This window comes from Daphnia pulicaria, chromosome 4, assembly GCF_021234035.1.
Source record: "Daphnia pulicaria isolate SC F1-1A chromosome 4, SC_F0-13Bv2, whole genome shotgun sequence".
Taxonomy (NCBI): domain Eukaryota; kingdom Metazoa; phylum Arthropoda; class Branchiopoda; order Diplostraca; family Daphniidae; genus Daphnia; species Daphnia pulicaria.
Genome location: NC_060916.1, coordinates 14,629,751 through 14,649,929, shown reverse-complemented (window position 1 = coordinate 14,649,929; position 20,179 = coordinate 14,629,751). Strand labels below are relative to the sequence as shown.

At 41.3% G+C, this 20,179-nt stretch overlaps 9 protein-coding genes across 12 annotated transcripts; 7 read left to right on the top strand and 2 right to left on the bottom strand.

The window, feature by feature from the left end:
* Positions 1–205: 205 nt before the first annotated feature.
* Positions 206–1,166, bottom strand: LOC124338337. The gene is made up of 2 exons (XM_046792480.1): positions 1,108–1,166; positions 206–1,044 (listed from the first exon to the last, which is right to left on the bottom strand). The coding sequence occupies exon 2, from the start codon at positions 1,013–1,015 to the stop codon at positions 428–430; it is 588 nt and encodes a 195-aa protein (XP_046648436.1). The 5' UTR covers positions 1,016–1,044; positions 1,108–1,166; the 3' UTR covers positions 206–427.
* Positions 1,167–1,458: 292 nt separating this feature from the next.
* LOC124338357 lies at positions 1,459–2,144 on the top strand. The gene is made up of 3 exons (XM_046792503.1): positions 1,459–1,571; positions 1,644–1,846; positions 1,948–2,144. Exons 1-3 carry the CDS (start codon positions 1,474–1,476, stop codon positions 1,956–1,958), a joined length of 312 nt encoding a protein of 103 aa, XP_046648459.1. The 5' UTR covers positions 1,459–1,473; the 3' UTR covers positions 1,959–2,144.
* A 1,460-nt stretch (positions 2,145–3,604) lies between these two features.
* Positions 3,605–6,188, top strand: LOC124338341. Its single transcript, XM_046792485.1, has 2 exons — positions 3,605–3,641; positions 5,499–6,188. Exon 2 carries the CDS (start codon positions 5,509–5,511, stop codon positions 6,049–6,051), a length of 543 nt encoding a protein of 180 aa, XP_046648441.1. The 5' UTR covers positions 3,605–3,641; positions 5,499–5,508; the 3' UTR covers positions 6,052–6,188.
* Positions 6,189–6,749: 561 nt separating this feature from the next.
* LOC124338333 lies at positions 6,750–7,738 on the top strand. 2 transcript variants are annotated; one of them, XM_046792476.1, is made up of 2 exons: positions 6,750–6,903; positions 6,973–7,738. In XM_046792476.1, the coding sequence occupies exons 1-2, from the start codon at positions 6,894–6,896 to the stop codon at positions 7,587–7,589; spliced, it is 627 nt and encodes a 208-aa protein (XP_046648432.1). In that variant the 5' UTR covers positions 6,750–6,893; the 3' UTR covers positions 7,590–7,738. The 2 variants fall into 2 exon arrangements, with proteins under 2 accessions (XP_046648432.1, XP_046648433.1); XM_046792477.1 differs by having other exon boundaries at positions 6,751–6,903; positions 6,986–7,738.
* A 449-nt stretch (positions 7,739–8,187) lies between these two features.
* Positions 8,188–17,152, top strand: LOC124338299 (chymotrypsinogen 2-like). Of its 3 annotated transcripts, XM_046792434.1 has the most exons (10): positions 8,188–8,278; positions 9,584–9,721; positions 9,928–10,698; positions 10,798–11,025; positions 11,124–11,248; positions 11,327–11,456; positions 11,535–11,819; positions 11,889–11,984; positions 16,825–16,867; positions 16,941–17,152. In XM_046792434.1, exons 4-10 carry the CDS (start codon positions 10,819–10,821, stop codon positions 17,075–17,077), a joined length of 1,023 nt encoding a protein of 340 aa, XP_046648390.1. In that variant the 5' UTR covers positions 8,188–8,278; positions 9,584–9,721; positions 9,928–10,698; positions 10,798–10,818; the 3' UTR covers positions 17,078–17,152. The 3 variants fall into 3 exon arrangements, with proteins under 3 accessions (XP_046648390.1, XP_046648389.1, XP_046648391.1); XM_046792433.1 differs by having other exon boundaries at positions 9,928–11,025; XM_046792435.1 differs by lacking the exons at positions 16,825–16,867; positions 16,941–17,152 and adding an exon at positions 12,101–12,311 and having other exon boundaries at positions 9,928–11,025; positions 11,889–12,027.
* Positions 8,242–9,300, top strand: LOC124338339. The gene is made up of 2 exons (XM_046792483.1): positions 8,242–8,274; positions 8,361–9,300. The coding sequence occupies exon 2, from the start codon at positions 8,368–8,370 to the stop codon at positions 8,935–8,937; it is 570 nt and encodes a 189-aa protein (XP_046648439.1). The 5' UTR covers positions 8,242–8,274; positions 8,361–8,367; the 3' UTR covers positions 8,938–9,300.
* On the bottom strand, positions 12,883–13,777 carry LOC124338343. The gene is made up of 2 exons (XM_046792487.1): positions 13,671–13,777; positions 12,883–13,578 (listed from the first exon to the last, which is right to left on the bottom strand). Exon 2 carries the CDS (start codon positions 13,574–13,576, stop codon positions 13,040–13,042), a length of 537 nt encoding a protein of 178 aa, XP_046648443.1. The 5' UTR covers positions 13,577–13,578; positions 13,671–13,777; the 3' UTR covers positions 12,883–13,039.
* Positions 14,006–16,500, top strand: LOC124338329. The gene is made up of 2 exons (XM_046792471.1): positions 14,006–14,333; positions 14,403–16,500. Exons 1-2 carry the CDS (start codon positions 14,212–14,214, stop codon positions 14,983–14,985), a joined length of 705 nt encoding a protein of 234 aa, XP_046648427.1. The 5' UTR covers positions 14,006–14,211; the 3' UTR covers positions 14,986–16,500.
* A 287-nt stretch (positions 17,153–17,439) lies between the features above and the next one.
* On the top strand, positions 17,440–19,335 carry LOC124338311 (trypsin-1-like). Its single transcript, XM_046792448.1, has 6 exons — positions 17,440–17,802; positions 17,889–18,004; positions 18,090–18,219; positions 18,287–18,568; positions 18,639–18,723; positions 18,788–19,335. The coding sequence occupies exons 1-6, from the start codon at positions 17,578–17,580 to the stop codon at positions 18,868–18,870; spliced, it is 921 nt and encodes a 306-aa protein (XP_046648404.1). The 5' UTR covers positions 17,440–17,577; the 3' UTR covers positions 18,871–19,335.
* The last annotated feature ends 844 nt before the right edge of the window (positions 19,336–20,179 follow it).

The following is a 20,179-nucleotide window of genomic DNA, read 5'->3' as shown; positions in this document are numbered from 1 at the left end:
TACGGGGCTATGGGCTCACAAATCTGTTTGCTTATACTCATATAACTTATTTAGTTATTTTTAAATGATAAAGAGCTTTGAAAATTCTGTTCAGGTCGTTGTTTGTTGCTTCACATTTGGGCTTTTGAACTTCAAGGTGAACCGAGATAATCGCCCATAGGAATAACGGATAATATGATAGCGATAATAATATTTAAATCGTTACATTTATTCGGGGATATAAGACTGAATGCCAATGATTTTATTGGTTAAAATATGTATGTCAACTACGTAATACAATTAAACTCAGTTTCAAAATGTGATTATAAATCTAATGCACAATCGACTAATTCGTAAATGTTCGAATGGCATCAAATTGATTGCCAGCCGGATAAAATTTGATGCGACACCAACTCGTCGGTACCAATAATAATATGATGGCGGATTTTCAAACAAAGTCGTAAAGGATATCGGCAAAATGCTGGTAGCCGTTATTATTGGTTTGGAAATGGATTTCCAAATTGGCGCGGTCCCTCATCCAGAAACGATTGAGCAGTTCAATCACGCTAATGTTGCCGGAAGGCTTTTTGGCGATTTCGATCCCGCTGCCTGCGCCGGCGGCGGAACGGGACTGCCTGCGGCAATAGTCACGAACATTTTCGACGCATTTTGACCGCTGGATGGTGACGCCTCGGTCGTCCTTGTCGACCGACCACCACCAGCTGTCCGTTTCCAGGACGATGAACGCGTACCTGGACGACGTTTGCCACGTGTTGAGCGGATGGGTGTAGTACCTGACCTCCTTGATCTTCTCGGTGACGTCGACGAGGCTCTCGAGTTTGTCGCGCAGTTCCGACTTGGTCGAACAGCAATCAGGTCTTCGATGGGGCGAGTCCATGTCAGGATCGAAGTAAAACTGTTGGGGCCGACTGTGACTGTGACTGTGACTATTACCGAATAAACCGCCGAAACCGTAAGTGTGACCGAAACCGGAAGCGTGACTGACACCATTCGACGAGCTCATTGACGAACCCATTTTCTCTATTAGCTGCTGCTGTAATGTACCTATATAATAGATGTCATTACATTAGTTCAGGAAGAAATTGTTAACAAATAATTTAATAGTACCGGCCAAATAGTGATGAAGTTATAAATGTTATGTATTTGATGCGCTCCTGTCCGGCGACTGGCGCTAGACTCCAACTTCCAAATCGCGATCTGCTTGTCGCACTGAGTCAATTTCCCGCATTTTCCCGTGCAAATATCCAGCAACTATACAAACAAGCGTCGCGTCTTATCAGTTTCGAGGATTTCGGCTGACGTGATGTGGCCAGCAAACACAGCACGGTGCGCTCGACGACCGGATTAAAAGCTGCGCTTTTATTGGACGAGATAAATCCACACACAGTTACAAAAGTTAAAAAAACAAGGATCTCTCTGTTGTTGCGTAATGGCCTTTTTTAGACGTTTCGAAATGTTTGAAATTCGGGAGAAATGATAAGGCGACTATTTATTCCATCTCAACAGTTCTGGACTGCTCAGTTCATTTTCGAAAAGAGATCGCAGGATTCGCAGCAGTTGCTCAGCTCCAAGTAAGTTGTTGAATTACCATAAATTATTTTTCGAGCTTAGAAATGAAATGTTTTTCGATTGAATTTCATTAGTCAAAACTCAAAAGAAACAGCAAAGATGGGTTCGTCTTCGTCATCATCATCTTCCAAACAAACCGTCCAACCGGTTAACGTAGACGAGCCAGAGTTGCATTTCGCTCATGCGAATGCTGCTGCGGTAGATTTGATTTCCTTTGAGCTGGTCGACGCCAGCAGTGGTCAACTTAGTCAAAGCCTCGACGACAAACATTCCCTCGGTGAGATTATTCACAAATCCTGTGTTGAGCGAGTCGAGCTGACGCAAGCGAATCAAGGGCATTTCGTGTAATACATTAAACATTTCTTTGATGTTGTGCAGGTTCTTCCTAGGCCTCTATCCTTCTGCTGGAGACGAGAACTCTCACGAGAATTGATGTGAATTTATTGGCTGAACGACATCCAACCCATTTGTAGTGAATTATACTATCACAACAATAAGACCCTTTCATTGTATACAAGTTAAGCCGACATATAACATACGATGAATTGACAAATACAATTGATGTAACCAAGAAATCAACTCACTTTGAACATCGATAGAAATGTATGACATTTATACAAGTAGTGGCATTTTGGCCTCATAAAATAATTTGTCTATTCTCTGACTTTTCGCCAGGAAGAGTTGCGTGTTTGTTTGTTTTTTTGGGTGGGAATTTGGACATCATGAGTAGTTAACCAAAACTATTGAGAAAATTTAAGCTTAGTCAAATTCTGTTGCGCAATTTGAACTTCGAGACAAATCAAATTTCAACGCAGCAGCAAAAAAAAATGTTTTAAGTTGAATTCATTTTCTTTTCCGATCGAAGCCATTGCCACATCTGCTCATGGTAAATAGAAACCGATAAAAACCCATCACATCAAATCCTGTGATCTATTAATTTCTCACTAATAATCACGATCATCTCATGTTGGTTCGATACGAGATTTTTTTAAATTCTTTTCTAACGGGTGAAGCGCTATATAGAAACATCTTCACCGTCATAATGATTAACGTATGATGGCTATTACCACAGTCTCATTATTGGTTAATTCAATTATTATTACAACTTGCAACTATATCGTCGCCATATTCACGATCTTCTTTTACATCAAACTCCGTTTAGACTCAGTTTTATCTCTTAAATCATACACAAGGCAAACTGCGACTTTATTGTAGTATTATAGCGTGGATTTATAAGGTTTCACAACTAATGTAAGCTTGACGGCTTTACAGTGTAGCGTCGTAGGTACTAGAGTTTAATATTTACACTTTTATTCCCACGCAAGAATATAAAGTGACGATATTATGTACGTATCAGACATCAACTTTTGACCGTTACGATAGTTAATATAAGGCTCAAATTCCATGTTTTTTGTTTGTCGACTCCCACGACGGTTTTTTTCCCCTCTAAACTCACGCCGATATTAATCGCAAACACATTTTGAAATTTGGTTTATCGCAAGGGCAGAAGAAGGATGCAACTGAATTTTTAAAAAATGGTAAACAACACATGATTTCTCATGCATGATTCTCTCCTAATACACTTGAAAGATGATTATATTTTCAGATGTGACAAATAGGATAAGCCTTACAGTTACAGTTAGTCTTATAGCAATAATCGTAGAGAATTGAAGCTTCTCATTTATACATAGATCATTTATCTCGTCCTCCATTTTGATCACGTTCAATTTCAACGTGAGCATAATAATAGCCTTATTCGAAAAGTCACTAGGGAAATTCAAACTAATAAAGATAAGAAAAAAAAAACTGGTTATTTGAACGCGCATCTTCTATATAGGCAGGCTAAATGTATACGTGAACGCTTTCGCCACACCCATTTCTGTATATGATGATACCACAAAATATTAATAAAGTCGTCGGAGACAAAGAAATCTCGGACAAACCGAAAGTGATCGAACTGGGACGTTAAATCGAATTCAGAGGTCGGTCGCATTTATAGCTACTGCGTTTCACTTGATTAGAAAGGAACGAAATTCCAAAATTCCAAAACATAAAATCAAAACCCGACGCAGGTTAGTTGACACTCCTAAAGCTTTGAAATCCACGATTTCTAAACACATTTGATGTGCCGAGTCTAATTCGAGTTTCTATGTATTACATTCAGATAAGAAAAATGGCGTCGTCGAGCTCGTCGAGCTCGAGTCCGGATAGTAAATCTGGCGTCTACACTTTCAGATTGTATTTTTACGACGAGGTGGACAACAAGTCGGCTGGCAAAGATTATTCCATGACGAATGATGAACTGCTTCAGAGACTTGGGAAACTGATAGACACGTCAGAGGTGATCCAGGAGGTGATGTACTACACCAATCCGTTGAACGGGTGGCAACTCTACAAAGGAGCAGTAGACCCCGATGGACTGGAACACTTGCAAGGCAACCTGCATCACGCCTACATCGTTTTCGGAACCAAGAACTGGTGGTGGTCCGTCGAGAAAAACGACGCCTGCGTCGCCATTCAGCGCTCCAAGAAATTTGAATTCGTTAGCAAAAAGTACTACAGAGGGCATCGCCAGACTTCCTTATTTACCGGAATCGACTGCGTGAAAAAGAAAACGGGCCAGAGCCGCACTGTCAAGCAACTCCTTGAGCACATAGTAGCACGTGACTATGTCAATCAAAAATACCATTTTCTGGATCAAAACTGCCAGCACTTGGCTGACAAGATTTACGCCTACCTCTAATATATACCGGTAGCTAATATCAGACTGTGAAACCATCACCGCCATCTTCAATTGATGGTCATTTGCGATCGGAATGTGTTTGTAGACCATCTGCATATGTTAGTCTTCCATCCCTCTTTTAATATAGAATTGATGCATTTATAATTAGAGAAATTGTGAACATTTAAGACAAGGGCTGATATGATGCCATTTGTTTTGATGTAATATATACAGTGAATAGCAGTAATACTAATACATATTCATATAAAATCTACTCATAAATATTCTGGCCACTAATTATTAAGTAATAAAGAAAGTATATAAAGCTGCGATTATCAGGGTTGTTAATATCGGTAGCGGAATCGGTACCGATAGTATCGCCGATAGCGATACTCAGTATCGGATCAGTATCGGCGGTACTTTTAAAAAAAGGGTACCGGAAGGGTATCGAGGTGGTATCGATCGATACTCCGATACCGATACTTCGTCTGTCATTATAGTCTGTCATTATAGTCTATCGTACAACAAAAAATGACGTCGCGAATGTTTGTCTGTGAAACTTTTTTTAAATATCGTGGCCCAGCCTCAAAAATCAAATGCTTCCCTTTTCAAGATCTAGTTGTAATCTATAATTGGCATTCACATGATAAAATATATTGCTTGAAATTTGTAATTTTACGAGTCTAAATTTGTCTGGAAAGTATCGGTATCGGTATCGGTATCGGTATCGCGATACTTTCGAAAACCAGTATCTGTAGCGGTATCGCCGATAGGGAAAATGCCGAGTAGCGGTAACGATATCGCCGGTATTATTTAAAAGTATCGTTAACAACCCTGGCGATTATAAATATTAGAACAGGGCAACAGAGTTTCAAAAAGGCAAACAAATCTAACGTAAATAGATTGCAACTGGCATCACGCGAAATTCAAACTAAAAGAAAGATAAGAAAGATTATGTATTATTATAACGCTCACCTAAATAGGCTACGGTACACATAACGTGACAGCTTCATTCGCCACCGCCCATTTTATCTACATGTAACCACCCAGCATGTAAAGGTCGTCGGAGACAAAGTCAATTCTCGGACAATCCGAAAGTGATCGGACTCGGACGGACGAACGAATTCAGAGTGAGTGAACATTCCAAAACTTGATCAAGCATTTGATGTGCTGTCTATAATTCGAGTCTATATACATTTCATTTTAGATAGAGAATAATGGGCTCGTCGAGCTCGACGAGCTCGAGTCCGGATGGTAAGTGTGGCGGTGTCTACAGTTTCAAATTGTTTTTCTACGATAAGGTGGATGAAGAGTCTGCTAGGCAAGAGAAAGACCATTCCATGACGAATGATGAACTGCTCGATAAATTCGGGAAACTGACAGTCACTGCAGAGAAGATTTTAAACGTCATGTACTACACTCATCCGCTCAACTGGTGGCAAGTGTCCAAATACAACCTGCAACACGCCTACATTGTTTTCGAAACGGAGAACTGGTGGTGGTCCATCGAGAAAAACGACAACTGCGTCGCAATTCAACGATCGAAGAAAATCGAATTCGTTCGCGACAAGTACTACAGAACAGATCGCATGACAGCCCTGACCACCGGAATCAGCTGCATTAAAGAAAAAACGGTCGACAAGAGGACAGTCAAGGAACTCCTTGAACACATCAAATCATCCAACTACGTGAATCAACAATACCATTTTCTAGAGCAAAACTGCTATCAAATGGCTGACAAGATTTACGCCATCTTCTAATAGTTCTCGAGAAATGTAACCATCGCCATCAACTGGTTTTCTCGCTCAGTCTATATGTCTATCCCTCCCACAGCACACGGTCGCATTTATGTACAGAGAAATTGAGAATATATATCCAATACAAGGGCTGACTATTGTTTTGTTTTTTTATGTAATAGTAAATGACGTATTGATAAAATCTATCCATGTTTTAAAATATAACGGCAAACTGAGTTATTGCCGACGCGTTTTAACCTTTTTATTCTAACGTAATTGCCTCCGCATCAGCAGTTTGATGAACGTCATCGGGTATAGTCAAATTATGAATATCATATAGGTATTTTAAGATAATTATAATCGAGTCGAGAGATTTGGAATTAAAGAATAATAAACTTGGCTTACACACATCCAGTGCCGATTAGAAATCAAACTGAGCCTCAAAACAGCAGAGTTGGAAACATGAGCTCATATAAGTCTACAAGGCATTGCACAAGCTTGCCGGTTCGTTTGAATTTCGACACGATAACGCCAAAACAATTCTTTATATACAACGCTGTAACGCAACGAGCCTAGATGAACAAACTCTAAATATCGTCCAAGGGTTTAAAGTTCTATAATTCCCCCCCCCCCCGACGAGGAGGATTATTAGGACGTGTTCAAACGATATATAGAACCCCGTGACACAGGAGATAACACTCGTAAAACGGCAGCTTGCGTCATCGCTCACGTAGTGAATCGAAACCCACGAAAGTTGAGTTGATCGTCAGTTGGGCAACCAGCAGCCGCGTGATAACATATTTCGTTTCAACGAGACTCTATATACGCGACCAGGATCGTTGGCAGCAAGGATCTATATAAGATATATGCATTCAGGTATGTAAAAATATAAAACAAACACAAACTACTGTTGCTTAATCAATTCTGCCTGCGGGTGCTATACAGCTAATAACATTAGAGAGAAAATGGGATCGTGGATAAGTTATACATCGACTAATTACGGCATCCCGCTATATTACTTCGATCCTGACGTGGAGTTGACGCCCGAAAGACCCGATTACTGTTCAACCAAATGGGAACTGAAAGAGAAAATTGAACACCTGGCCGATTCATCCGAAAAGATCAATGAAATCAGCTATTACACTCACCCGCTCAACTGGTGGCAAATGTCAAAGTATGTCCTGCATCACGCGTTCATCGTCCTGGAAACGGACAGCTGGTTCTGGTCCATCGAAAAGGACGAAGGAGGCATCACCATCCAGCGATCAAAGCAGCTGGAAAATGTTCGCGACCAGTGTCGCAAACACGGCCGCATCGCCGGTATAGCCACTTGGATCAACTCGGGCGTCACCTGTCAGAAAAAAGGCTCCAGCCACGCCAGAGTCGTCGACGTCGTCCATCAGATGTGGCGGGAAGAGTGCCTGCATTCAGATTACCATTTCCTGCAGAACAACTGCAAGCAGTTCGCCAATACAATTTACGACAACTTTGTCTTAGTGTCTAATAACGACGACGTGCCAATAATAGAGAAAGTCGAGTTGCCCATACCCGCTTCTACCTGACGAGTTGGATGGACCACCGTACGTACTGTACATTGACTTGATTGTGGCAAGCTGAAAACGTATCAACCCGCGTGATTTGAAATTTGAAAAAAAAAAAAAAATGTTATTGATTGAATTAAATGGATTTGAATAAATTTTAGTTTTGCGAGTATAAAATCGTGTCGTTGTTTTCTCGGGTTGGTTGTAGCTATAGTGTGGGTGTACTGCAAATTTGCAAAAGGTACAAAAATACATAAAGAACGAACCATATTACATCGGCAAATTTATTGAGATGGGAGATGTTTTTGGCCGCCAAATTAACTACGCATTGTTGTGCAAATGCTTTGTCAGATTGACTGATTGTTCTAGAGTGTAATAAATTAATAACGTGCACATGCAGATTGCCACAGCTACCAAATACTATCTACGAATGAGAAGTTGAAATTCTAGTAATACGATTATTTCTATACGCAGAATGCTGCATTGAGGCTTATCCTATACACTCGTTGGCATTTCAGCGACACACAATCACACAGTCAAAGTCCAAGCAGAGATATACACGTTGATATCGTAATAACTCCCTTTTTTTATTTTATCACGCGTTCAAATTTAAGCTGGACGGTAACGAATGTACAGAGGTCTGCTGTCGCACTTACGTTTCACTTACACACACAGCAGTAAGCAATTTAAAACAAATCCGACGCAGGTTAGTTAATAATAGGTAATAGCTGAATCAATGTGATGCGAGTTTATCGATCATTGGAGCCTATACAATTATAGCATTTTGAATAGAGAAAAAATGGGCTCGTCGAGCTCGAGATTGGACAGCAGTTCCGGTGGTGGTGTCTACACATTCAGATTGTTTTTTTACGATGTGCTGGACAACGAGTCTGCTGCCAAAGATTACTCGATGAAAGATCAAATTCTTGTTAAGTTTCAGAAACTGATTGATGTATCAGAGGTGATTCTGTGCGTCATGTACTACACTAATCCGCTGAGCGGGTGGCAAGTGTACAAAAGTGCGATGAGCCCTGATGGGCTCGACAGCTTACAAGGAAAAAGGAACGTGCACCACGCCTACGTCGTCTTTGGAACGAAGAACTGGTGGTGGTCCATCGAGAAAAACACGGCCTGCGTCGCCATTCAGCGCTCCAAGCAAAGCGAATTGGTGAGCGATATGTACCACAGAACGGATCGTAAATCTTCGTTATTTACCGGAATCGACCGCGAGAAAACAAAGTCAGGCCAGAGGAGGACAGTGCAACAACTCCTTGAGCACATCGTAGCTGGCGGCTACGTGAATGAAGAGTACCATTTTCTGACGCAAAACTGCCAGCATTTCGCTGACAGAATTTACGCCTATCTCTAATAGTTTTTGATTAATGTGGAATCCCTGAACCCCATTTAAGTAGCTCCTGTCTATCCCTCCCACAGTTTCAATATTTGCATACGGAGAAATTGTAATTATTGAATTCAAGGGCTGACTGATTTGTTTTTGCGTAATAATAGTGAATGCCAATGACGTATTTATATCAAATCGATTCTATTACCCATATAAATAAATATTCTCGTTCGTTGCTCTTTGGCTCAAGTTTTTCGTGCATAGTGATTAGCAAAATCTCCATCAGAACCGGTAAGTGTATAATATGATTCTATAAGATTGCTGTAAGGCTCGTTGGCATTTCAGCGACACACAATCAGCACACAGTCAAAGTACAAGCCAGTCCAAGCAGAGATACACTTTGATATCCCAGGCCCTCCATTTTGTATCACGCGCTCAATTTCAACGTGAGCATGGCAACTGAAACGACAAACAGCAGAGCAGTTCAAATATACATTTTGTTTGTTCTTTCGAAAAGTCACTGGGGAAATTCAAACTAAAAAAAGATAAGGAAAACAAAAAGTGGTTATTTGATCGCGCATCTATCTAGGCTATATTGGCGTGAACGCTTATACGCGCCCATTTCTTTATACCACATAATATAATATGCATAGGGTATATAGGTAGACCCTAGACCTATTCCCTATTGACCAGGTCAGAGTCTCTCTGGGTGCCCACTTCATCAACAAAAGGACCAAGACCAACGACGCCCAAGTGACGAAAAACATCCGCCGAATCAAAATCCACAAAAAATACAACTGGGTCAAAACGGGTGAGTGTGCAAAAACATTGTGACAGTTAATTATTATCCATTGATGTTGCTGATAACAAAGATTCATCTCATTCAAACATCATTAAAGGTTACAGTTACAGCTCAGGTCATTCCAGCAGATTTTAAAAACAATTAATCCAAATGTGTCAATCAATTTGATGCCAGTCAAATTAAAGCCTAGATATTTTCTTGGATATTTTTGACAGGGGATGGGCTCGAGTAGTTCAACATCGTCTGGTGGCGGAAACAAACACACCGGTAAATTGTATTTCGATCCTGAAGCGGATTAGTCCGAGGGAAAGGACTATTTCATAACGGATGCCGAACTGCGTGAGAGACTTGGCCAATTGGTGGATGACACAAAGAAGATTTTAGAGGTGAAGTATTACTCTCATCCGCTTTACGGATGGCAGATCATGCAAAACTTGCTCCATCACGCGTACATCGTCTTCAAAACGCAGAGCTGGTGGTGGTCCATCGAGAAAAACGAACTTGGCGTCACCATTCAACGGTCGAAGAAAATCGAATTCGTTCGCGACACGTTCCGCAGACAAGATCGCACGACGGATTTATTTGGAGGCGGAATAATATGCGAGAAGAAATTCAAAGGGAGTCACACTTTGCAAGAGCTCATTTCTCACATTTATGCAAAGAACTATACTTGAATGAAGATGACAAACATCTTAGCCAATGCGTCGCCTTGTACACATTACACAGCCAAGATCCTTAAAACTAGCTAATATAAACTGCGTTGCAGTCTAATACAATTTCGAAGCAATGAAACGTAATAAAATGCACCAACAATCAGAGAAGGATTTTAGAAATGATAAGACCGACCACAATTATTTCCTTTCGAATTTTTTCGGGGTAGAAATTTCCGGGAAATGTCTCGCGGTCTATATTTATTCAAAAAGTGGAGGTGCAGAGATTCTTATTCAGCGGCCAACTAAATAAGTTTGCAGCAAATTTCGACGGGAGTAATTTACATTTCTTAATTTTACGTACAACAGTCTTGTTTCTGCGTCAGAGCTTGTTGAAGCCTTCCAGCGCTATCGTCTTTTCTTTTTATTGTGCAGCATCAACGAATTAAGACGGAAATGGCCCAGCGTATCCAGTCAAGACCCGCCATTCTATTTTTAATATCCAGTTTGCTGTTTTTTAACTCCTGCCCATCTAGCGGAAACCGTGTCCAGAAAACAACCGGATATGAATGGTGGGCACCGGAACAATCAGAGGCAAGTGACAGCCAAATGTTGAGAATGGTTAACAGTGACGTCACTAAAGAGAACGAGTACCCCTACATGGTGAGTTGACCATAATCCAATAAGGAATATAACGCCATCACTCCCATCGGTAAATTCAAATAGGAGTAATCCAAATGCCATTTCACATCATTTAATAGGTGGCGATAATCGAGTACGATCCTGAAACCGAATCTCACACACACTTTCACTGCGGGGGATCGTTGCTTAGTCCAACTCACGTCTTGACAGCTGCCCACTGCATGTTCGTTAACGACACCACCCAGTAAACACTTTCAATTACCATATTATCAATCAGACATTAACGATCGACTCAAATATAATTGTGAAATTGCCTTTTTAGGAAAATGAAAACGGATCAGATCCAAGTCTTGTTGGGGGTCCACTTCTTCAACCAAACGACGACCGACGCCCAGTTGAGGAGAAAAGTCCGCAGGATTAAAACCCACGAGAAATACGATCCCGACAACTGGGTGAACCTCTACAGCAATTATAATATGAATTGACATTAATTGCCGGTTCTATAATGGAGATTTTTGTGAATCAATAAGTACAACAACGACATCGCCATCCTGACGCTGGACTCGCCCGTCAAGTTCACCGAGACCATCTCGCCCGTTTGCTTGCCTCCGCAAGGATCCAACGACCAATACGAAGGCGAATTGGCCATCGTCAAAGGATGGGGGGCTACGGGAGAGGATGAAGGGGTTTCGGAAGTCCTCCTTCACTCCATCAAGAAGATCATCTCCAACTCGCAATGTCAGAAAATTCACGCAGAAGCCAAAATCACCACCCGGATGATGTGCGCCTACCGACCTGGCAAAGACTCTTGCCAAGTAAGTCCAAATAGACAAAGAAATTAAGTGTAGAAGTGCCTAAATTTGGTGTGTATACCATTTGGCCAGGGGGATAGCGGAGGTCCAATGGTCATCGAAACAAACGACCTCGACGAAAACAACACAATCGACGCTACTAATAAACCGGTTGGGAATCGCAAAAAGGATTGCCAATGGATTCAGGTCGGCATCGTCAGCTGGGGAGAAGGTGCGTTGAGATGATTTTTATACATTTCTATTTTCAAGAGTCACTTTGTTATCGAATTGGTTTGTGCATGCAGGATGTGCGAGAAAGGGGATACCTGGCGTTTATGCTAGAGTGACATCGTTCTTGCCCTGGATCAAGAAAGAAATGATGCCTATGAAATCCAAATTGAAGAAGAATTAATATTTACGATTGGACGCATTCGAAATAATGAATTGGATTCTTTCTCATCTGTTGTTAGCACAGCTATCGTTGAGATCTGTCAAATAAAACAAGCAAAGTGAAAATCAGCAGAGATTTTGTGAAATGTTGGAAGTTTAAGACGTTCACCGGGGCACAAGGAAAAAGATTGAACGGTATCAAAATCGCGTTGTTGTTATTTTGCTGGTGTCGAACCACTTCCAGAAATGATTTCGAGTTGATAATTAATTGCTTAAGGTAAAGGAGTAAAGTGGGTTGGACCGCACTGTGCAGTACCGCAAATATTTCCTGTTATTGCAGTTTCCTGGAAATTTCTCATATAAATAGAAAAAGAATCAAACAGAAATTTGGTGCAGGCCTTGTGATTGAAAAGCGGTCAATGTGAGGAGGAGTTGAGTCAATTTTTTATCCTATACGACAAAAATGATGGGCGTTGTCCACCGACCCCCGCCTTCTCTCGTTTACTTTTTTTAAAATTGAAAATCAAAGGATCTTTCCTAGTGATAGTAACAAGGGGAGAAAGGAGGAGGAACCTAATAACTTTCAATAGCCGACACTTTACACCGAATTCGATTCAAATGACAGATGACGTCAATATTCACTCAAACCAAAAACAAAATTGTATTTATTGTTGAATCACTTGATTTGATAGGCCTATTATGATCGATCCCTTGTATTCAATATTCATCATTTCTCTACAGGTATATAAACGCAACTGCGGGAGGAAGAAGAACTGGCTAAACTGATATAGGTTATACAATAAATCAATGCAGTGTTCGAACGTGTTCGAAAAGCCTAGACAGAAATGTTGATTTCAAAAGAAGCCGTAAATTTTGTCAGCAAATTCCTGGCAGTTTTTGTTGAGTAAATGATAATCTTCATTTAAAAAGCCTTCAGTGTGGATGTGTTGAATGAATTCCTGCACGGTGCTGTTCACTTTTTTTTGCTTCGTGCAGGCGATCACTCCGTTCAAAATGCTCTCGTGACGCTTGTTTCGAATGCAATGATTGCGAACGAATTCGATTTTCTTCGATCGTTGGAGTATGACGGACTCGTTGTTTTTCTCGATGGACCACCACCACTGGTCCGTTTTGAAAACAACGTAGGCGTGATACGCCACGCTGTTCAGAAGTCGCCAACCGCCGTTGAGTGGATGAGTGTAATACCAAATCTCTCCAATCTTCTCCTCTTTCTCTACCAATTTCTCAAGTTCTTCAATCAGTTCTTCATTCGTCATCGAACGCTCCTTGCCAGTGGGCAAATCCACCTCAGCGTAGAAATACAATTTGCGAGTGAAGTTGGCACCGACACTACCCGATCCCGGTGAGGTCGACGAAAAGAAATTCATCATCTCTGTTGTAAATTACATAAAATAAATATCCATCGACAGTCTAATAGATAATGAATCAAACGAAAGAAACTTAATTTATATAAATGCGGCAGACCTGTGTAGATATAGAGTCGGAGTCGTTGCAGCCCAGCAAATGTCGATGTGCTCAGCCCCGTTTCCTTGTCCCTTAGCCAATATGGTAGATAAATACAAGTTTATGGGTGAGACGATATTATCTTTCGAACGAAAGAATATGGCAGCGTTGCTCAATTCGTGATTGTGAATATCAAACCGTTTGATATTGCTTAATCAACAAGCGCGACTCCACAAAACTCAAATCGTCTAAGGGTCAAATGATTCTCCAGGCGTCGGCGACTAGTATAATGCACGCGTTGCCTATAAGCAATGACATCAACTTAGATAGCATACCTGAAACCGATAAAACTCGCAGCTTTAGGCTTGGGCAATGTCAACAAACGGAGTATTTACACCCTCTCACTTGCTCAGTTATCTGCCATAAGGGCTGCAGCTGTATATACTTGATCTCAGTATTAAAGCCAAGGAGGCGTGCGTCCCAAGTCCTTGACGAAACTCTAAAGAAAAAAACAATTGAAGGATTACACCCACGAATCATTTCATCGGAATGATAAAATCAAATGCCGATCGATCGCCCAGTCGTTATATCTTATGTGGATGATGATAAGGAAACGGTTTTAAAAAAAAGGACCTTCGTAACGAGTTTGCAGGCTGCCGGCATCTTGACTGTGAATCGTACACGGTAATTTAAATTCGTATTATAATGTAAGCGCAAAATTTTAGAAGCTAACAACCTTTGAATTCAAACAAGGCTGTCGTCATCGTCGAAAATGTCTTGGTCAAGCTCAGCATCGAGATCGAGCTCGCCTGCCACTCACAGTTACAGACTGTATTTCTACGCTGAGGTGGATTTGCTCAATGGGAAGGAGCGTTCGATGACGAATGAAGAACTGATTGAAGAACTTGAGAAATTGGTAGACAAAGAGGAGAAGATTGAAGAGGTTCTCTATTACACGAATCCGCTAAACGGGTGGCAGCTGTACAAAGGCGCGGTCAAACCGTGCTCTTGGCTGGCCTCCTGGAAGGGCAGCGTGCATCACGCGTACATTGTTTTCGAAACCAAGAGCTGGTGGTGGTCCATCGAGAAAAACGACGCCGGCATCATCATTCAGCGGTCGAAGCAAATTGAATTCGTTCGCGACATGCACGTCAGAGTCCGCCGAAAGGAGAACCGCGCGACTGGCATCGGCTGCGAGAAAAGCAAAACGGCCACGAACAAGACGGTGAAGCAACTCATTGAACACATACATGAAAAAGGCTACGTGAATGAAATGTATCACGCCCTAGAAAAAAACTGCCAGGAATTTGCCGACAAGATTTACGAGTTCTTGTGAAATCGCCGCGGTCATTTCTGTCCCGCTTCTTTTGAGCAACATTGCAGATTGATTTAGATTGTACCCACTTAACCTGTCTAACCTCGCGGGGGTACACAATTGATATGAATATTCAATACACGAGATCGATTAGATCGGACGCAATTCTGCATAAGTCAATGAAGTGCCGAGCTATAGACGGCCGTCTTTTCCCTGTCTAGAAAACGAACCCACTCATAACCAGTTCCATCCATTGACTAAAATAGTTTTGATTGATATTAGAGTAAAAAAAGAAAGAAAGCTCGGAGTGGTAATACATTTAGTCAAAAGTATTTGAAACAAGGAACTTGTTAGTGAAAACTGGAAACTGGTGATTCAATTGAAGAATGACGCAACCATGTTGGGAAATCAGAAAATATGTTTGTGCATTATGGACCGACAGACTTGTTATCAGTTGGCTGAAATTCTGGCCACAATGACACCATGACATACACGAACATTTTCCCTCGAGTCACATTTTTTATCGGTACGGCGTTCGTGAATGTGAGAAAGCTGCGTCTGATACACCTTTACAGTGTCCACCATAAGTGATCATTTGCACGTGACGGTTGCTCACGTTCATCCAACAACAGTCAGCGAAACACTTGACAATTGAAATTTGAGTTTACCGTAATTTGGACAGCATTTCTATTTCACCCGTTCTAACATTTTTGTAAGGTTCTTACAGTATACTGTAAAACGCACGCCAGCATTCATCATTATCTACGTTAACTGATAACAGCAGTTTTGGACCAGCGAATAATAGACTAGCTGCGCAATAGTACACAGCCAGAGAAAATGGGATCGTCAATAAGTTCGTCAATAAGTTACGGCCAACATTTTTACTTCGATCCCAATGTGGACACCGAGCCCACAAGAGCCGATTACTGTTCAACCAAATGGGAACTGCGAGAGAAACTGGACAACCTGGCCGACGCATCCGAAAAGATCAAGGCAGTCAGCTATTACACTCACCCGCTGAACGTGTGGCAAATGTCGAAAATCTTTCTCCATCACGCGTTCATCGTCCTGGAAACGGACAGCTGGTTCTGGTCCATCGAGAAGGACGAGGGAGGCATCACCATTCAACGATCAAAGTACATCGCCAATGTCCGCGACAACTGCCGAAGATGCGGCCGCATGACCGGCATAACCACCGGGATCGGTTTGTTGAAAAAAGGACCCAGCGACGCCACCGTGATGGAAGTGGTCGATTATTTGTGGCGACAAGACTGCATGAATTTGAATTACCATTTCCTAAACAACAATTGCCAGCATTTCGCAAACATAATTTACAATCAATTTGTTCGATACCCACCAAAAGAGTGGGTCATACCGTTCGTCAAGTTGCCTGCAATACCCACCCAAATGTGACCAGTTGCTAATTATTGTTCGGACTTCATTTTGTTTTTCCCACGTATTGTCGCCAGCTAAATCAAATGTATAACTCCGTGTGATTTGATTTTGTTTTTAATTAGTAAATAAAAGGATTGATACGAATTGATTGTTGATTTGAATTAATTCGTAACAAGTTTTTAATGTCAAAATTAGCATGTACCTTTCGGAAAATAGAACAATGACAACCTGGAGAAACTACTTCCAGATATATATTATTTTGCGGATGATGTTTATAACGATTAGATGCACAATTAATTTCCCATGTTACATTACCGCAATAATTTCCTACAGAATTGCAGGGGCTCAAATTACTCGCAAGATTTTTAAAAATGAGAAATCAGTCCAATGTACAACATGTAATCAGAGATTTTTTCAGTAATCAAGACCGTTAGTAATCAGAGACCGGTTGGGAATCGCAAAAAGGATTGCCAATGGATTCAGGTCGGCATCGTCAGCTGGGGAGACGATGCGTTGAGATGATTATTATACATTTCTATTTTCAAGAGTCACTTTGTTATCGAATTGGTTTGTGCATGCAGGATGTGCGAGAAAGGGGATACCTGGCGTTTATGCTAGAGTGACATCGTTCTTGCCCTGGATCAAGAAAGAAATGATGCCTATGAAATCCAAATTGAAGTATAGAATTAATACGATTGGACGCATTCGAAATAATTAATTGGATTCTTTCTCAATCCTTGTATCAGCAACTATATCGTTGAGATCTGTCGTATAAAACAAGCAAAGTCACGTCGATTTTGTGAGTTAATGAAATTCACGGGGCACAAGGGAAAAGACTGAAACGGTGAAAAATCGCGTCGTTGTTATCTCGGGTTGGCTGGTGTCGAATAACCACTTCCAGAAATTATTTTGAGCTGATAATTAATTGCTAAAGGTAAAAGACCGTAAAGGACTAATCGTTGGACCGCACTGTGCAGTACCGCAATTATTTCCTTTCGCCGCCTTTCGCGTTGCGGGATTACATTTTCCTGGAAATTTCTCATATTAATAGACAAACATTTTCGAAAATTTGGTATAGTGATTGAAAAGCCGTCAATGTGAGAAGTTGCGTCAACTTTGACGAGGGAAAACATTTCTTTTAAATTTAGGCAATTGTTGTTTCTCTCACATATTCAGTTCGAATTGATTATCTTTAGCGCATCGAAACATATTTAGAAAATGTGCCAATTACTCCAGTCAGGGCCAGCCACCCTCTTTTTGGTGGCCGCCCTGTTGTCTTACTCCGGCCCAGTTGAAGGCGGCCAGAAAACATCAAAATTTCTGTCAACTCTGAACGACACCGGAAGTGAGTGGCAGACACCTGGAGAATTGGGGGAAGAAAGTAACGAGGAGATGCGAATGGTCGGCAGTGACGTTGCTCAACGGAATCAGTACCCCTACATGGTGAAGTCACATTTCAATTTTAATACATCCGCAATAACAACTTTTATCATCAACCAGTTAATTCAAATGTATTGATTCGGATACAGGTATCATTGGCGTATCAACGCAATGGCCGCGTTTATAAATTTTGCGGCGGCTCACTTATCACTTGGAATAAAATTTTGACAGCGGCTCATTGCGTCACCGAAAGCCAATCCACCAAGTACAGATTTGAAGACAGCGTCCGACCCTGATTAATACTAAAGATGGGAAATCTAATCTCCCATCTCTTTTCCATTGGATTTTAGGCTATTAGATCCGAGGGAATTGACCGTTTTACTGGGTGCGCACGAACTGAGCGGAAGTCGAAACGACGCCCAACTGTCCCGAAATGTCGCCAAAATCAAAATCCACGAGAAATACAATCCCAAACATTGGGTGAGAATTGCAGCGCTTAAATCAATCCTATCGATGGACAAAATTAAATTTTGTTTAAATAATTTAGTTCAACGACATCGCCATCCTAACGCTGGAGCATCCCGTCAAATTCTCCGCGTCAATCTCGCTCGTTTGTTTGCCAGCGCAAGGGTCCACCTACATGTACGACGGCAGGTTGGCGTTCGCCAAGGGCTGGGGACACACGAAAGAAGACGGAAAAGCCTCGGATTTCCTTCGCCATGTCACTAAAAGAATTCTCAACCAATCCAAATGCCGGCAAATTTACAAATTCAACGAGTACCAAGACCACATGCTGTGCGCTTACGAGCCTGGCAAAGGAACTTGTCAAGTATTCAGCACGGAATGAGTCACGAAATTCAAAAGTTTAAAATTGAGATGATTATTTGGTGTTATGACAGGGCGATAGTGGCGGTCCGCTTGTCGTCAAATCGACTGGACCGAAATGCAAATATGAACAAGTTGGGATCGTCAGCTGGGGAATCGGTAAGACAAATTTGACGTGATTCATTCGTTCGATTATTTTTTCAATTTATTGGGAAAATAACAGGATGTGCTAGACAAGGATACCCAGGCGTTTTCATGAGAGTGACGTCATTCCTGCCCTGGATCAAGATAAACACGCAATATTAAACCTGTTCGGAGCTAACAAATAAAAAGTTCTCATGGAAACCATTGACTGGGTGTTAATGTGAAATACATTTGATCACATCGACGACGACCAGATCGCACAATAATTTAGCTTTAATTTCCTATTCTCTACATTAAAGGAAACATTCTCATAAAAAACGTTTCATTTCGTCGGCAAATAATAAAAAAATTAAGGACCGTGATGTTAAGCTATACATGGCTATACTCCTTTGATAGAAAACATACGGTACTCAAACAAAAATCATCTGAATTCAAATATTAAAAAATTACAGAGAAAGACCGAGAAAGACATTTTTCCAATTTTTGGCAATTCGCAGAATCGCAACGATTTCAAATGTTCTTGGATGTAATCAATTACCAGGACCGGAAGAAGTACCGGTGTGGCAGTAAGACCCTGTTGGTGACAAAAAAATGCTCAAGTGGCACTTTGCTTCAAGTTTTTCAAATTCAAATATTTCTGAAATTGATGATTGTTTCCCCCAGACACAGTTGCGAGGTACAAAAACAGGCCTGATCTGCATTTGTTCTACACGCTATTTTGAAAGAACCCTGACTGAGAAAAACAAAAACAGCAAGATGAAAGCGTTTCAGCCGGTTGGCTGAATAGCCCTGCATGGCAGATGAACAATCGTACTCCGCAACGATTAATAATAAACGCCACTCCATAGTCTGAAAGGAAGGATAGAGATGAATGTTTTTCCTACCTTTGAGCCAAGGAAATACAGCCAGGCATCCATCCACAAGTACTCCATCCGCTGAAAAGTTTAATCCACCAGGAGGGATAGGTAAAAGGGAGTCCTCGTGAATACACCCACACTCGCATGGGCGTACACGAGGACATTTAAAGAAAGGGGGAATTGAAGAGATCCTTAACTCGGTCGACACTGGCAGTTTCTCCAATCCAAAGGGATGCTGTTTATCTAAATTAAAAAAATGTCAACAATGAGTTTACGAAAAATATTTACAGAGACAAATAACAGGCAAGGAGAAGTTGAAAATAAAACAGCAGTTGTAAACCAGGGGGTATACCCTAATTGTAGATAAACAGGAAAATTGAAGGTTTCCATGAAAGACATCATTGCATTTATGCTAGTCATGCATCGTAAAAAATCTGGCAGGTCACATACAGTTTCATAAAAGAAACGAAAATTATTACCTAAGCGATGACACTGTGATTGTTGCTGATGGCAGGAGGTCATCAGTCAAATCAACTGACTGGAGGTCCAGCACAAGACAAAACTTAGCTGTTCCGATGGCTGCTGGCTCAGCAGGTCTCAAATCTGCACGTAGA

What these genes read in the sequence shown, in the direction of transcription:
- LOC124338337 (XM_046792480.1), bottom strand. Translation starts at nt 1,015, where the DNA reads ATGGGTTCGTCAATGAGCTCGTCGAATGGTGTCAGTCACGCTTCCGGT.
- LOC124338357 (XM_046792503.1), top strand. Translation starts at nt 1,474, where the DNA reads ATGATAAGGCGACTATTTATTCCATCTCAACAGTTCTGGACTGCTCAG. An exon ending in CAGCAGTTGCTCAGCTCCAA is followed by an intron (nt 1,572 to 1,643) that starts GTAAGTTGTTGA and finishes GAATTTCATTAG; the next exon opens with TCAAAACTCAAAAGAAACAG.
- LOC124338341 (XM_046792485.1), top strand. Translation starts at nt 5,509, where the DNA reads ATGGGCTCGTCGAGCTCGACGAGCTCGAGTCCGGATGGTAAGTGTGGC.
- LOC124338339 (XM_046792483.1), top strand. Translation starts at nt 8,368, where the DNA reads ATGGGCTCGTCGAGCTCGAGATTGGACAGCAGTTCCGGTGGTGGTGTC.
- LOC124338299 (XM_046792434.1), top strand. Translation starts at nt 10,819, where the DNA reads ATGGCCCAGCGTATCCAGTCAAGACCCGCCATTCTATTTTTAATATCC. An exon ending in TTCGTTAACGACACCACCCA is followed by an intron (nt 11,249 to 11,326) that starts GTAAACACTTTC and finishes TTGCCTTTTTAG; the next exon opens with GAAAATGAAAACGGATCAGA. An exon ending in AATACGATCCCGACAACTGG is followed by an intron (nt 11,457 to 11,534) that starts GTGAACCTCTAC and finishes TGAATCAATAAG; the next exon opens with TACAACAACGACATCGCCAT.
- LOC124338343 (XM_046792487.1), bottom strand. Translation starts at nt 13,576, where the DNA reads ATGATGAATTTCTTTTCGTCGACCTCACCGGGATCGGGTAGTGTCGGT.
- LOC124338329 (XM_046792471.1), top strand. Translation starts at nt 14,212, where the DNA reads ATGCCGATCGATCGCCCAGTCGTTATATCTTATGTGGATGATGATAAG. An exon ending in TTGACTGTGAATCGTACACG is followed by an intron (nt 14,334 to 14,402) that starts GTAATTTAAATT and finishes AATTCAAACAAG; the next exon opens with GCTGTCGTCATCGTCGAAAA.
- LOC124338311 (XM_046792448.1), top strand. Translation starts at nt 17,578, where the DNA reads ATGTGCCAATTACTCCAGTCAGGGCCAGCCACCCTCTTTTTGGTGGCC. An exon ending in GGAATCAGTACCCCTACATG is followed by an intron (nt 17,803 to 17,888) that starts GTGAAGTCACAT and finishes ATTCGGATACAG; the next exon opens with GTATCATTGGCGTATCAACG. An exon ending in GATCGTCAGCTGGGGAATCG is followed by an intron (nt 18,724 to 18,787) that starts GTAAGACAAATT and finishes GGAAAATAACAG; the next exon opens with GATGTGCTAGACAAGGATAC.